This window comes from Garra rufa, chromosome 20 (genome assembly GCF_049309525.1).
Source record: "Garra rufa chromosome 20, GarRuf1.0, whole genome shotgun sequence".
Classification (NCBI taxonomy): Eukaryota; Metazoa; Chordata; class Actinopteri; order Cypriniformes; family Cyprinidae; genus Garra; species Garra rufa.
This window is the reverse complement of record NC_133380.1, coordinates 33744360-33760832: the sequence shown is the minus strand read 5'-3', so window position 1 is coordinate 33760832 and position 16473 is coordinate 33744360. Positions and strand designations below refer to the sequence as shown.

At 36.6% G+C, this 16473-nt stretch overlaps 2 protein-coding genes across 2 annotated transcripts; one reads left to right on the top strand and one right to left on the bottom strand.

Moving 5' to 3' along the window:
- The first annotated feature begins 768 nt into the window (after nt 1–768).
- Nucleotides 769–12524, top strand: zrsr2 (zinc finger (CCCH type), RNA-binding motif and serine/arginine rich 2). The gene is made up of 11 exons (XM_073825829.1): nt 769–931; nt 1039–1118; nt 2092–2161; nt 2236–2344; nt 2454–2540; nt 3003–3041; nt 3135–3250; nt 4443–4656; nt 7415–7470; nt 7559–7668; nt 9648–12524. Exons 1-11 carry the CDS (start codon nt 834–836, stop codon nt 10547–10549), a joined length of 1881 nt encoding a protein of 626 aa, XP_073681930.1. The 5' UTR covers nt 769–833; the 3' UTR covers nt 10550–12524.
- An 87-nt stretch (nt 12525–12611) lies between these two features.
- On the bottom strand, nt 12612–16341 carry ap1s2 (adaptor related protein complex 1 subunit sigma 2). Its single transcript, XM_073825830.1, has 5 exons — nt 16233–16341; nt 15701–15879; nt 14849–14957; nt 13572–13709; nt 12612–13479 (listed from the first exon to the last, which is right to left on the bottom strand). The coding sequence occupies exons 2-5, from the start codon at nt 15877–15879 to the stop codon at nt 13432–13434; spliced, it is 474 nt and encodes a 157-aa protein (XP_073681931.1). The 5' UTR covers nt 16233–16341; the 3' UTR covers nt 12612–13431.
- Between the last annotated feature and the right edge of the window lie 132 nt (nt 16342–16473).

Sequence of the window (16473 nt, the reverse complement as noted above, 5' to 3'; positions counted from 1 at the left end):
TTTTCAAATAGTTGTATCTTGGCCAAATATGGTCATACCCTAATCATACATCATCAGAAAGCTTATTTATTCAGCTTTCAGTATAATTTAATTTCCAGGGTCACATGACACTGAAGACTGGAGTAATGATGCTGAAAATTTAGCTTTGATCACAGAAATAATTTACATTTTAAAATATATTCACACAGAAAACAGTCATTTTAAATAGTCAAAATATTTCAAAGCTGTTCAGTTTTTGCTGCACTTTATATCAAATAAATACAGGCTTGGTGAGCAGAAGAGACTTCAAAAACATAAAAATCCTACTGTTCAAAAACTTTTGACTGGTAGTGTAAATATATTTGAAAACAATAGGAACTACACAACTGTTTGATATTTAGTACATTTTTTCTTTCCTTTCCCACTTTTATATACCCCTGTCAAGTTTGGTTAAATATACTTTACAATTTTGTACAATACTTCTCAGGTTTGTACAATTTGTTTGGAAAAACATTGCTCAGTAGGAAAACCGTTTTTAATCATCACCATAAGCACTAATACAGGTAACAACAGTGAATAATGATTAAAAAATAACAAAGAACAGTGAATGTTTCATTTGAGCAGATTTATTCAGTCGTTTTACAACTGAAGTGGTCCAAATGAACCGATTCGCTAAAGTTAATTGACGTCCTCATGCCAATCTGAGCATGCGCGTTCACGCGCTTTTAGAGCGCGACAATAAAAGTGACGTCATCTTTGCGCGCGTGTTTTATGAGTGGTGTGAAATGTGTTGCCTTTATTGAGAGCTCTTGCCGTTGCTGTCTACCTGCGAAATGTGTGAATAATGGTTTAAAATGGACAATAATTGTTGCTTGTTTCAGACAGACCCTCCAGAGACGCAGGACTCGGAGAGTCGGTTAGATGAGTGTGAAATTGCTTCTGTTGTGCTCAGGTGTTGCCTGGTTTTATTCTGCAGCTGTGTAGAAATTATTATTAGTAGTAGTATTTTTTATTTTGTTTGCTATTTATTTATCACTCTTTATGTTTTTATCATTTTAGCCAAAAACAACGACGAGCTATTCTTAAACGAGAGAGAAGGAAAAAGAAACGTCAAGCTATTGCTAAATTAAGAGAAGCAGGTAACATATTTTGATTATAGTTGCAGTGTTTTTACCCAATTTATGTATGTTATAATTTTCTTAAAATACATACACTACCAGTCAATAGATTTTGAACAGTAACGTTGATTTTTCATGTTTTTAAAGAAGTCTCTTTTCTCACCAAACCTTATTTATTTGATTTAAATTACAGCAAAAACAGTAGAATTTTGAATTATTTTTACTGTTTAAAATAACGGTTTTCTATTTGAATACGTTTTAAAATGTAATTTATTCCTGTGATTTCAAAGCTGATTTTTTAGCATCATTACTCCAGTCACGTGATCCTTTAGAAATCATTGTAATATTCTGATTTGCTGCTCAAAAACATTTATACTTATTATTATTATTATGTTGAAAACAGCTGAGTAGAATTTTTTTCAGGTGAATAGAAAGCAGTTATCTGAATTAGATATGTTTTGTAACATTATAAATGTCTTTATCATCACTTTTGATCAATTTAAAGCATCCTTGCCAAATAAAGGTATTAGTTTCTATCATTTCTTTCCAAAAAATAAAAGCACTGACTCAAAGTTTTTTGATTGGTAAAGTGTGTAATGTGATATATAGGCTTATTATTTCAGATTAATGCTGATCTTTGGATCTTTCTATTCATAAAATAATTCTGAAAAAATGTACTGTTTTAAATATTGATAATATTCATATTCATAATAATACAAATTTCCTGAGCAGCAAATCAGCATATTAGAATGATTTCTGAAGGACCATGTGACACTGAAGACTGGAGTAATGATGCTGAAAATTCTGCTTTGATCACAGGAATAAATTGCATTTTAAAATATATTTTAATAGAAAACCATTTTTTTAAATAGTAAAAATATTCAACAAATAATCTAATAAATGCAGGCTTGGTGAGCAGAACATTGCAAATCTTTTGACTGGAAGTATATAATTTGCTTATATACCTGGTATTTATAATAAACATCTTTTTCAGATGTAGATCATTCACAAAATGAGAAGCATCAAACTGAAGATGAAGAAGAACAGACAGCTGATGAACAAAGGTTTGACCTTTAAACTTCATTATTATAAGCTATTATTAATAGGACAAACTGCAAATACTATTTTTACAATCTAGTGAGCGATTACACCAGGAATGGCTGGCAAGAGAAAGAATTGCGCAGGAAGAATTCAGGCTGAAGAGGGAGAGAGAAGAGGCGGTGCAAAGGAAAAAGGAGGAAGAAGAGGTGAGCAATCTGAAATTAAATGTCACTTTTAACACAGTAAATCTCTGATATTTTCAATCTCAATTTAGATACACATATATTGCTCCAATATATCCTTTTGTAACCACAGAGGAGAATCAGAGAGGAATGGGAGGAGCAGCAAAGGAAAGAAAAAGCAGAGCGGGAGCAGAAGGAACAGGAGAAGAGAGAGAGAGAGGTGATCCCTGCACGGGGAGGATAAAGATGCAGACGTCTACATATATCCTCTATTGCTCTTACACCTTACACCAACATCAGATATCAAAACATCTCATGCTACCTGGGACTAATCAGCCTTAAAGGCTCATGCCATGTGCCATAAGTCTATGTTTTATGTGTACATTGTGTGATTTTGTTTGTTCAGCGGTATAGTGCTGTCGTCATTTCCTTAACTAAGATACACAAAAGTGATTTATAATACAGCAAGTGTCCACTTCCAGTGAAGAACATGTATCTTTTCATGTCACTTGGGTGAAAAGCAGTGCTATATAAACAGTCAGATTTGAATGAAAAAAAAAAAAAACTTTAATCTATAATGTACAATTTTTCTGACAGATTGTCTTAACTAATTCTAACAGACATGTGCTTGCACGCCACAGAATTTCACCCGCCATACTGTGTATGTTTGCACCATTTATAGGAAGCTGTACAGAAAATGCTGGATCAAGCGGAGAGTCAGGTAACATCTTGCTTTCCATGTCAAATTTAAGTTGTAAAATTTAGTTTGTTGTAATCATCAAATCTCAAGTCTCCTTTATTTTGTTGCGTTCAGCTGGAAAATGGCGGTCCTTGGAAAAATCCTGATGCTCCAAAGGATTATGGAACTGAAAAGGACAAGGCCAACTGTCCCTTCTTCCTTAAAACGGGTGCTTGTAGGTTTGGAGACAGGTATGTATTTATTAAAGGAACACTCACACAAATAGGCTCATTCTCCAACTCCCCCCGAGTTAATAAGTTGAGTTTTACCGTTTTGAAACCCATTCAGCCGTTCTCCTGTTCTGGCGATATCACTTTTAGCATAGCTTAGCATAGATCATTGAATCCTATTAGACCAATAGCATCGCGTTCAAAAATGACCACCGAGTTTCGATATTTTTCCTATTCAAAACTTGACTCTTCTGTAGTTCTATCGTGTACTAAGACCGGCAGAAAATGTAAAGCTGCGATTTTCTAGAGCGATAAGATTAGGAACTACACTCCCATTCTGGCATAATAGTCTAGGAAGTTTGTTGCAGTAACATGGCCGAAGCAGGCGGAGTAATATCACGCAGCACATGTGCAAATGCTAACCTAGCTGGGAACTAATTTCAGGCACTGCACCTGCATCAGCAATTTTACGGCAGCCAGCTTCCTTGACTATTACGCCCGAATGGGAGTGTAGTTCCTAATCTTATCGGCCTAGAAAATCGCAGCTTTACATTTTCTGCCGGTCTTAGTAGGAAGGAAAGGAAAGGGGGTGAAGTGAGGCCAAGTATGGTGACCCATACAAGGAATTTGTGCTCTGCATTTAACCCATCCAAGTGCACACACACACCGTGAACACACACACACACCCGGAGCAGTGGGCAGCCATTGCTGCGGCTCCCGGGGAGCAGTTGGGGGATCGGTGCCTTGCTCAAGGGACTCACCTCAGTCGTGGTATTGAGGGTGGAGAGAGTGCTGTACATTCACTCCCCCCACCTACAATCCCTGCCGGACCTGAGACTCGAACCTGCAACCTTTGGGTTACAAGTCCGACTCTCTAACCATTAGGCCACGGCTGCCCCCGTACACGATATAACTACACGATATAACTACAGAAGAGTCAAGTTTTAAATAGGACAAACACCGAAACTCGTTGGTCATTTTTGAACGCGATGCTATTGGTCTAATAGGATTCAATGATCTATGCTAAGCTATGCTAAAAGTGATATCGCCAGAACAGGAGAACGGCTGAATGGATTTCAAAACTCAATTTGTTAACTCGGGAGGAGTTGGAGAATGAGCCTATTTCCAAAAAAAGTGGAGTGTTCTTTAAGCTGCTTTTTTAAAGAAGTTTCTGCTCAGGTTTTTGTATTTATTTATTTATTTTTTTAAACAGGTGCTCCCGAAAGCATGAGCACCCAACATCCAGCAGCACTCTGATGGTGAGGGGGATGTTTGTGACATTCGGGATGGAACAGAGCAGACGTGATGATTATGACACTGATGCCAGTCTTGAGTACAGCGAGGAGGAAATGCACCAGCAGTTCCTGGATTTCTATGAAGACGCTCTGCCAGAGTTCAAGAACGCAGGGAGGGTGGTGCAGTTCAAGGTAATTGAAATTGAAAACTTCAAAAAATTATCAACATAATGAAAACAATCAATTAAAATAAAATGTGTGTATATATACAAGCCCACAATTATTCATGCCCTTGGCAAGTTCTGACTTAAAGTTACTTTTATTCAACCAGCAAGTTTTGTTTTTTTATTAGAAATGACACAGGCTTCTCACAGAAGATAATAAGACGATGTACAGGAGACATCATTGTGAAAAAAAATTATTACTCATCTTTTATTTATATTTGAAGAAAAAGTGGCATGTCCAAAATTATTCATACCCTTCTCAATAATCAATAGAAAAGCCTTTATTGGCTATTACAGCAATCAAACACTTCCTATAATTGCTGACCAGCTTTCTGCATGTCTCCACTGGTATTTTTGCCTATTCATCTTTAGTGATGAGCTCCAACTCTTTCAGGTTGGAGGGTCTTCTTGCCATCACCCTGATCTTTAGCTCCCTCCACAGATTCTCAATTGGATTTAAGTCAGGACTCTTGACTGGGCCACTGCAAAACGTTAATGTTTTTGTCTGCTAACCATTTCTTCACCACTTTTGCTGTGTGTTTTGGGTCGTTGTCATGCTGAAATGTCCACTGGTGTCCAAGGCCAAGTTTCTCTGCAGACTGCCTGATGTTGTTGTTGAGAATTTTGATGTTTTGCTCCTTTTTCATGGTGCCGTTTACTGTGATTTGGTTCCCTGGTCCACCGGCTGAAAAACACCCCCAAAACATTAGGTTCCCACCTCCATGTTTGACAGTGGGGATGGTGTTCTTAGGGTTGAAGGCTTCTCCTTTTTTACGCCAAATGAAGGCTACATCATTGTGGCCAAACAATTCAATTTTTGTTTCATCTGACCATAAAACAGAAGACCAGAAGTCTTCTTCTTTGTTCAGATGAGCATTTGCAAAGACCAAGTGGGCTTTTGTGTGTCTTATCTGGAGAAGTGGTGTCCTCCTTGGTCTGTGTCCGTGGAACCCAGCGGTGTTCAGTGTCCGTTGGACTGTCTGCCTTGAGATGTTGCCACCAGCAGAGCCCAGATTCTTCAGGATGGCCTTGGTGGTGATCCTTGGATTCTTTTTTTTTTACCTCTCTCACTATCCTCCTGGCCAGCACAGGTGTCACTTTTGGCTTCTGAACTTGTCATCTGAGATTTTTCACAGTGCGGAACGTCTTGTATTTTTTAATAATACTTTGCACTGTAGCCACTGGAACTTGAAAACATTTAGATATGGTCTTATAGCCCTTTCCTGACTTGTGAGCAGCCACAATGTGCAGCCGCAGGTCCTCAGTGAGCTCCTTTGTCTTAGCCATGACTGTCCACAAACCAACAGCAGAGAGCTTCTGTTTTTCACCTGTTGAGTTGATTAAAACAGCTGTTCCCAATGAATCAGGGTAATTAGGATGCTTCGAACTGCTTGGACTATTTGGAATGGTATAGAACTTTGGATTTTCCCACAGACTGTGACAGTTTGCAAAGGGTATGAATAATTTTGGACATGCCACTTTTTGTTCAAATGTAAATAAAAGCTGAGAAATATTTTTTCTACAATAATGCCTCTTGCACATCATATTATTATCTTTTGGGAGAAGCCTGAATTTGACAGGGGTATGAATAATTTTGGGCTTGACTGTAATATATATATATGTATCAATCATCTATTTTTTTCCCATTTTAATATAATGTAACTTGATGTACACTACCAGTCAAAAGTTTTTAATGTTTTTTAAAGAAGTCTCTTCTACTCACCAAACCTGCATTTTTTTGGTCCAAAGTACAGCAAAAACAGTACAATTTTGAAATATTTTTACCATTTAAAACAACTGTTTTCTATTTGAATATATTTTAAAATATAATTTATTCCTGTGATCAGATTTGAAATTTCCAGTCTTCAGTGTCACATGATCCTTCAGAAATCATTCTGATATTCTGATTTGCTGCTCAAAAAACATTTATTATTATTATTATTATTATTATTATTATTATTGTTATTATTATTATTTTTATTATTATTATTATTATTATGTTGAAAACAGCAGAGTAGAGTTTTTTCACGTTCTTTGATCAATACAAAGTTCAGAAGAACAGTATTTATCTGAAATAGAAATCTTCTGCAACATTATTAATGTCTTTTTCATCACTTTTGATCAATTTAAAGCATCCTTTCAAAAAAACTGACTGAATAGTATAGTAGTAGTTTCAAATAAATGCTGGTCTTTGGATATTTCCTGAAAATTTCTTTTTTTGAACATTAAAGATAATAATAATAATAATAATAATAATAAATGTTTCCTGAACAGCAAATCAACATATTAGAATGATTTCTGGAGGATCATGTGACACTAAAGACTAAATAAAGCAGTAATTTTAAATAGTGAAAATATTTTGCAATATTACTGCTTTTGCTGTATTTTGGATCAAATAAATGCAGGCTTTGTAAGCTTAAAAAAAACATTAAAAGTCTTACTGTTCAAAAACGTTTGACTAATGTTAAAAAATTAGTAAGAACTATATAGACATATATTAAAAAATCATGACAAAATGACTGAAACTAACAAAAATCTAATTAAGATGGAAAATATAAAAATAAGAACTGATTCAAAATAATAGCATATAAATGATGCTAAAATAACACTGGTGTAAATTAGATTTTTGTAATGTATTTTTTTTTAGTTGATATAAATTGTAATATAGTTTCTAAATTTATATTAAAAATTAAATTAACAATTATTATTTCCCCATATTTCAATAGGTGAGCTGCAACTATGAACCTCACTTGAGAGGAAACGTTTACGTTCAGTATGACACGTAAGTACAATATTACTATATTAGAGACACTGCTGCAGAGAACAAATTGTTGTATTTTATTTTGTAATCTCTGTTTATATGCTTGCAGAGAGGAGCAGTGTAGAGAAGCTTTCATGATGTTCAATGGCCGCTGGTATGCTGGAAGACAGTTGCAGTGTGAATTCTCCCCAGTAACTAGATGGAAAACAGCCATATGTGGTAAGGAAAACATCAGTCTAAATAATAAACTATATTTCTCAATTTTTATGTGGTAGTAGTTTCTTCATTTTATCACAATTTTTGCTGTTCTGTATATGGGCCGTTCCAGAATTGGTGCAAACCGCTGTCCCACAACCAAAAAACACATTGAACTACTCAAATCTTAGATGTTTACTAAGATTATTTTATTACCTATTGAAACCCACAATAATATTTAAAATAGCAGTATGGTTAATATATATAAAATCATCATTTATTGGGTACTTTCAAATGGGAGGAGGCTGTCCCGAACACTTACCCCTAAAATTCAACTTATGAAAAAAATAAAATAGAAAGAGCATGTATTTACAAGGTAGATGTAAGCAAAATCTTTATAGGCTAATATAACTGTTCTCGAAAAACACGCAAACAAATTCTATGAAAAGCACGCTAAAATGAATGTGAGGCTATATCTCCAACAGTTTGGCGTATTGAGACCAAACTTGGTGTGTGTTGTTTGTAACAAAAATTGTTATTTTTGCTTAGAACTTCTCAATGGTTTGGCCAAAAATCTCGAAACTGGTCTCGTTTCCTCTGTCAGCCATTTTGGGAGTCAGCTATTTTATCTCATAAAATGCTATATTTTACGAAAGTATCGACGTATCATTACGAAACTCGATATGTGTCTTCGGCACCATGCCCTGACATTACTCAAAAAGTTTGATGGCAATTTTGAAAAATGCTAATAACGTCTGATGAAAATGGCTTATTGTAATGAAAGTGATCTCAAAACATTCCTTGGGTCTTGCCGAGAACATTGATACCAATTATGCCAATATTGGCCAAACTTCCTGTCGACCATTTTGATTAGTGTAGAAAACCAACTTTTTCGAACTCGTCCTAGACCATTAGTCGGATTTTCACCAAATGTGACTCAGATCATCTTCAGACCACACTGACAAAAAGTTATGCCTTCCATGTCAATATACATCAACGAATTTGCTGGAAAGATGCCAATGTGCATCTGAAGCTGTATCTCTGCAAAGCTTTGAGATATTTGCACCAAATTTTGTATGTGGCATTATCACCTCACACTGATTACACCACGTTAATTTGGTAACAGCACCACCTATTGGTTAAGAGTAATAAACCATTATTCATTAACCATTAATTATGAAATTTCCAAAAATGCTAATAACCTTAGATTGCATTAGCCTATTGTAATGAAATATCTCAAAATGTTCCTTGGGTCATGCCGACAACATGGATACCAATTATACCATAGTTGGCCAAACTCCCTGTCCGTCATATTGATTTATGTTGTAAACCTACTTTTTTGAACACTTCCTATACCGATGGTGCGATTTTCACCAAAATCGAGTCAGATCATCTTCAGACTGTGCTGAGAAAAAGTTATGGATTTAATGTTGATAAAACCGTTTTCGTACAGTGCCTCTACAAGTTTTACGCTTGATGCCAAAATGACTCTGAGGCTTTATCATAATGACACCAAACTTTGTGTGTGCTATTGTCACCTCACACTAACACACCACATCCATTTGATAACAGAGCCACCTGTTAGTCAAAAGCGATAAGCCATTAAATTATATTTCTAGGAGTTGTACATTATTTTTCTGTCAATTTGACTAAAATCATCTTAAAATGGCTTCAATTACTCATTGATGCCCTTGTTCTGATGCTTCCCTTGCCTAGTGCTTGGCCCCGTAATTGCTGCTTGCAGCTATATTTAAAAGATATATTACTGTATCAGTAGTAACAAAATATGGGGAGAAAAAACATTCCAAAACTTTATAAAAATACAATATGAGAAATAACTGCACAATTACTAAAAACACTGGATATTATACAATGAGCATACATACAAAATTTGTGGAAAAATACATTTTTTTCAAGACGTTTCCAACTCTAACTTTGAACCAATTCTGTAAAATGCTCCATATATAACTCACACGGTTATATTCTTTTTCATATGCTCTCAGGTCTTTTCGACAGGCGGAAATGTCCAAAGGGGAAACACTGCAACTTCCTCCATGTGTTCAGAAACCCAGACAATGAATTCTGGGAGGCAGACCGAGATCTTCATATGTCCCCTGATCGCAGTGGAGGCTTTTCTAGTCGCCGTATGAGCAGCAGAGACGGAGTGTGGTCCCTGCGTGGAAATAGTCCTGAGCACATATCCCAGCGCAGGAGGACAGATCGAAGAAGCCACAGCCGTGAGCGGTACAGTTACAAGGGAAGGCGGAGTCGCAGCAGGGAGAGGCGGAGTCGCAGCAGGGAGAGGCGGAGTCGCAGCAGAGAGAGGCGGAGTCGCAGCAGAGGGAAACACAGTCGAAACAAGGAAAAGCAGAGTCGTAGCAGAAGCAGAGAGCGAAGGAAGTCAGAGCAATCAAGGAGAGCAGCTTCTCAGAGAGAGCAATCCAAAAGGAGCAGGAGCCGATCCCACAGCAAAGACCGGTTAAAGCAGGGCGAATCGGACTCAAGAAGACCAATGTCAAAATCAAACAGCCCAGAACATGTGTCTAAAAACAGGTCTGTAAAGCGGAGGAAAAGCCAAAGCCCTGAAAAGTCTGACCGAATGGATGAACATCACTACAAGCACTCTAAAAAGAGCAAGAAGAAGAAAAAGGGCAAAAAGAAACACAAAAGAAAGAAGAGCAAATCACGCAGCTCGAGCTCGGAGTCTGACGAAGAGTCACGGAATGAGGAGTGTGATGAGACACCGTCTAAATTAGAAACTCCTGCCGAAGAACATCCAGCTGTGGCATCCAGCACGGAGTCGCCCGTTGATAAAGTAGAGACCACAAATTGTCATCCAGAAGAGGAAATCCATTGTGCGCTTACAGTGGCTACCAAATCCGATGACGTCACACTGTCTGGATAGATTATATAAAAATAAATAAACTGTGTTTCTGTTGTCTTAAAAGATTAGTCTGCTTCCAGAATGAAAATTTCCTAATAATTTACTTACTCCCATGTCGTTCAAGATCATGTTTTTTTTTTTTTCTTCAGTCACAAAGAAATTACGTTTTTTGAGGAAAACATTTCAGGATTTTTCTGCATATACTGGATTCAATGGGGATCAATGGGTTCAAGGTCCAAATTGGAGTTTCAATGCAGCTTCAAATGGTTCCACACGATTCAAACCGAGGAATGAGGGTCTTATCTTAGTTCTTCATCTCATTTTCTCCTCCAAATTTAAATTTGTCCAACATCGTTGTTTTACTTTTTTTGTTTGTAAAGGGTGTTTGACTTTATTTGCACATTCGCTTTGTAAACATTGAGTCGGTACATCCGCTTATGTCACGTGTATGTGATTACATAACGCGTGAGGGGACGCATTTGTGGTTAAAAAGTATATACATTTGTATTTTTCCTTACAAAATGGATGCTTGTTTCACTAGACCCTTATTACTCGGCTGGGATTGTGTAGAGCCTTTTGAAGCTGCAATTTGGACCTACAACCCGTTGATCCCCATTGAAGTCCACTATACGGAGAAAAAAGAAAAAGAATGTTTTCTTCAAAAACCTTAATTTCTTTTTGATTGACGAAAGAGAGACATGAACATCTTGGATGACATGGGTTAAGTAAATTGTCAGGAAAATTTCATTCTGGAAGTGAACTCCTCCTTTAAAGCAGCTGTTGTAATTTTAGTTTGCATAACAAAATGCCTAGTTTTCCTGATTCTGCTGATGAATATGTTGCCTGTGTATTTGTAATTAAATCTAGTGTTTTCTAAAACCTTGTCAAAAGTGTTAATGATAAAAATTATATTTTGTTCATCTTCACTGAGGTGCTCAAAGACACAGTTGAGGTCAAAAGTTTAATTATTTTACCAAAATAAGAGGGATCATACAAAATGCTTATTTTGTTTTTTTAGTACTGACCTGAATAAGATATTTCACATAAAAGATGTTTACATATAGTCTACAAAAGAAAAGAATAGTTTAATTTATAAAAATGACCCATTCAAAAGTTTACACACACTTGATTCTTAATACTGTGTTGTTACTTGAATGATCCACAGCTGTGTTTTTTTGTTTAGTGATAGTGTTTATCAGTCCCATGTTTGTCCTGAACAGTTAAACTAACTGCTGTTCTTCAGAAAAATCCTTCAGGTACCACAATTCTTTGGTTTTTGTATTTGAACCCTTTCCAACAATGACTGTATGGTTTTGAGATCCATCTTTTCACACTGAGGACAACTGAGGGACTCATATGCAACTATTACAGAAGGTTCAAACGCTCACTGATGCTTCAGAAGGAAAAACCATGCATTATTTACCTAAATATCATATTTTTTTATTTAGTACTGCCTTTCAGAGGCTACCCCCAGCTCTTAATGCATTGAACTACCATTAAACAAAACAAAAACACAGCTGTGGATCATTCGCATAACACAGTATTAAGAATCAAGTGTATGCAAACTTTTGAATGTGATCATTTTTATAAATTCAACTATTATTTTCTCTTGTGGACTATATGTAAACGTGAAATATCTTATTCAGATAAGTAATAATTAAATAAAAAATAACATGCATTTTGTATGATCCCTCTTATTTTGGTAAAAGAATGACCATTTTGCAGATTTTGAAAGAGGGGTGTAAACTTTTGACCTCAACTGTAGTCTTGCATAGACTGATGGCAGAAGGTCTGGAAACCTTGACTGATTTTCATGGCCAAGGCCCGCTCAAGAGGCCATATGACTTACCAGTAAAGCAACCGATGTTTAGGGGCATGCAAATGTCCCCATAATAGCAAAGTGGTGCGTAAAACTATTTGGTTACCCACATTCTTCAAAATATCTTCTTTTGTGTTCAACAGAAGAAGGAAACAAACAAAACGTTTTGTCATTTTTGATGCATTGAGGGTTCATTTTCATTTCAAAATGAGTGTACATATATTTTTTACTAGTAAAAAATAATCAAAAATTTGCAAAACATGCTGCAATATCTGACTTTTATTCTTTTGGTTTGATGAAGCTTCAAAAGACATTTTCGAGAGGAAGTCAGAAAATCATACGATCCAATACGACAGCATACAAAGATGATTTTAAGGAAAAAAAGGCATGAGGATGGTGGAGAAGATTCTTTGGCATTGGAAACAAAACGGTTAGCTGTTGAATGGCAAATGCCTGATATGCCTGAAACCAATTACGTGTTTACAGTGTTTCTGGTCAAGAATTTACTAATACTGATGTTTACTTGTGCCTTAATTAATGCAACCTGTGATTTTATGCCAAAAAAAGTTCACATTATCTATTTCCCCACTTTGGAGCTGAATAATAGCGTTTGGTCCGTAACACTTCAGCAAGTCTTGGTCTTGAACAGTGACAGCCCATTGACTCGGATCTACTGAGAGTTGCATAAGGTACTGGCGATTGAGCTGGAAATTAACATTTAAGGCAGCTGAAGGTGAGAGGTAATGCTTCAAATCTACAGAGAAGAAAAATGTAGGGATGTTGACACTAAGCTTTGCTACACATGTACTGATCCAAACCTGAATCCAAACAGATGAACACTATGGGAAGTTTGCATAACTACTAAGAGTCACATGACCGTTTCAACATGCTCCATTCACTCAGATGTTTGGCAGTAGAAATACAAGCGTCAATAGCTAGCCGTTTATGCAGGAAGTGCTGATCATTTTTTTTAACAATACTTGTGCCTGCAAGCTACCCTAAAATACAAATAAAGAGAAAATGCCCACAGAGAAATAGAAAGGAAGATGTGTGTCAGTGCTTAGGTAGGATGAGTTCTCATCATTTATGTCAGTCCAATCTCCTCCAGAACGCTACGCGGCGTCTCGGCTTCCTGTCAGAGACATGAATCCGTTCTTAAAGTTAAAAACTGACCAATTTTCACATCATATACTAATACAAACACACAATCTTTGTTTTCCTCACCTCCTGCAGCATGTCAGCCTGCTCTATGGCCTTCAGGACGTTCTTCTTCGATGTCTCCTGGGCTTCACCACCCAGTATGAACTCATCCAGAATGTAATAGGCTTTCTCAAAGTTGAAAATAATGTCCAGTTCACATACCTGGTGTTCAAACACAAAGATGAGCGATTGATGCTTACATATGACAACAGATCTGGTCATCGGTTTAATACAGTGCTTTAAAATACTGCTTGTGCATGGTTGCCAGGTTGGGAAGATTAAGTAAACCACTGGATATAAAATGTATTCATTTACAGTAGAGATCAAAATGACAGAACAACAATTTCCTATTTGAAGTTATCCTAACAGGAGTAGAATTAATTCAAAAATTAGCACAATAAAAACTTAAATGAGATTAAAATTAGAAAACACTCCATTGGCGTTAAACTGTCTGGCCCCTAATTATATGACAAACCCTAAACTGTAAAGAGTTGTCACCAGTTTCAACTTAAAAAGTTCAGCAGCTGCCTTAACATTGAGTTAAATCAACTTAAAATACAAGTTCATATGATTCTTCAGGGTCTTAATGAAAAGTCTATAATATACTTTGGTTAAAAATTCTCAATAGTAGTGTAAAATAACTCCCTATTTACTTTGCAAAATATCAGCTCATTTTATGGCATGGGCCCTTCACATGCAAATGAGCTCTGCTCGCCCCGCACCTCTCTGTTGAGGGATTACGAGCTGTAATGTTTACTTTAGCCGCGTTTAGCTGCATTTAGCTGCGTTTATTAACGAAACTTGCCAAAGATGCATATAAAACCCTTATACTCACTTCTGCTGTGGGTGAAGCTGCATCAGGAATGATTCACACGAACATATATAGATCGGGATTGGTGCTTTCCTTTTAAAAACTAAAGTAACTTTGTCCTCTGCCTCTTAAGTGGCAGATGACGGGAGTAAATGACTATGTTCCTTATTACATCCAACAACAGAACACCTCAATCGCTAAATTAGAGCTCATGTCAATCAACTGTGTTTCGTCACAACGACAAGAAGCTGAGAATGACCTGATTTTAAAAAGGAGATTTTACTTTTAAAGATTAAAAAAATTCCACTGGGTGGTTGCGTACACAAACTGCCAACACACATTAATGTGCAAACAACATGTAAAAGTTAGTTTTGCATCCGATGACCCCTTTAAAATATGATTTATCATGCTTGAAACAATAAAAAAGTAAGTGGTGAAAAACCCACACTTTTTCCAGAGGTTAAAAAGCAAATGCTGACATAAAACTCACACTGCCGAAATACTTGTCCAGCAGCTCCACGTATCTGTGGATGATTTCCAGGGTTATCAATTCATTTTCCTGGTCCTCCACAGCACAGCAAAAGTACAGACTGGCATATCTGAAATACAAAATAAGCTTGTCACATAAATACTAACAGTACAATGAAAGTGCACTGTTTTTCTGTTCCTCTTTCTGGCTGGCCAAATGCAGTGCAAAGCTACACAGTATCGCAAACCATCAAAAACAGGATCATTTTGTCCTCTCGTATACCAAATATCAAAGACACTGTGATTAAACTACCACTGGACAGTAAAACAGACCACAAGTTGAGAATTGACCGTAAAAACTTACATTTACATGTAAAAACAAATTGAAGTTGGTTGTACATTTCCTCGTAGCTGGTTGATTTGGTTCATAACTTGTAAAGCTTTAAAGAGGACATTTTAAAAATCCCTATGGAAAAATAAATTGACCAAGGCTCTTCAAAAAACAATAATTAAAATGAGTAATTAATTAAATACATATGGCAAAAGTAACATTGTTGTATTTTTAAATGTTGAATACAGTTGAGAAGGTCAAGATCTCTAATGTGGGATAGACCATGTTCAGCATATTAAGGGGGTGACAAAAACATTTAAGGTGTTTAAAACTAGCTAGTTCTAGCGTTTCTTTCTAGGTTAATCAGACAACAGTTAATCAAACATTCACAATGTGTCTCAAAACACAAAGAAACACGCGATTTGTGCCTATAACGCTTTTTTAAAAAGTCAGGGAACACCCAAGTCTACCATATTCATGAACACAATGGGTCTGTGGTTCTTTCCATGCAGTCCACATCATTCACTAGTATTGTTTTCTAACCTTTTGTAGACTATTTTCAGATCCCTCCATTCCAGGAAGCTGCACATCTTGGGTTTGCGTGCCAGAACCATCTGAATGACCTCTCGGGAAATCTTCTTCTTCTGTGTATCAGACAGCGGCACGTACCATTTCTGAAGCCGCAGCTTTCCCTGCCTGCTAAAGAGCAGCATAAACTGCATCTGAAAAGAGGGAGAAACAGAAAAGAGACTCAAACCGACACTCATGCAACATATGTGGCTAGCCAAGCCAAAATAGCGTTCAGCAGCTCCAGTCATAAAGCCTGAAATCGTTCGTTCATGTCGGCTGTTTAAAACATAAAGTCCGTCATTTTTATTATAAGCAAACCGAAGCGTTGTCGTTTTGGACGAATTGCTTCTGTTTGTAGCAACAAAGAGGAAGGATCTCGTTTGTCAGAAGGCTTCGGCCGTGTAAATGTTCAATATATAAATTGTACATCACGAGTAATTTGCTCAGGAAAGTCCAAAAAACCCAGTAAAGTCCATAAATGGTTAAGATAAAATATCGCTTTTACCTTGAAGTTTATATTACGCTCGATTCCGTGAGCATGAGCTTTGTGGCTGATGGCAGTAAACGCAGATGTGAGGAGTCCCGTTACACGGACGCGTCGTCCCTTTGCTAGATCATTGGAATCTTGTCCTCTCATTGGCTCCGATTCTCACCGATGACACTCCGTATTGGTCCGAGTCGAACAGGATGGATGAAGCTCCCATACGGCCAAAAAAAAAAAAAATAAAAAATAATAATAATAATAA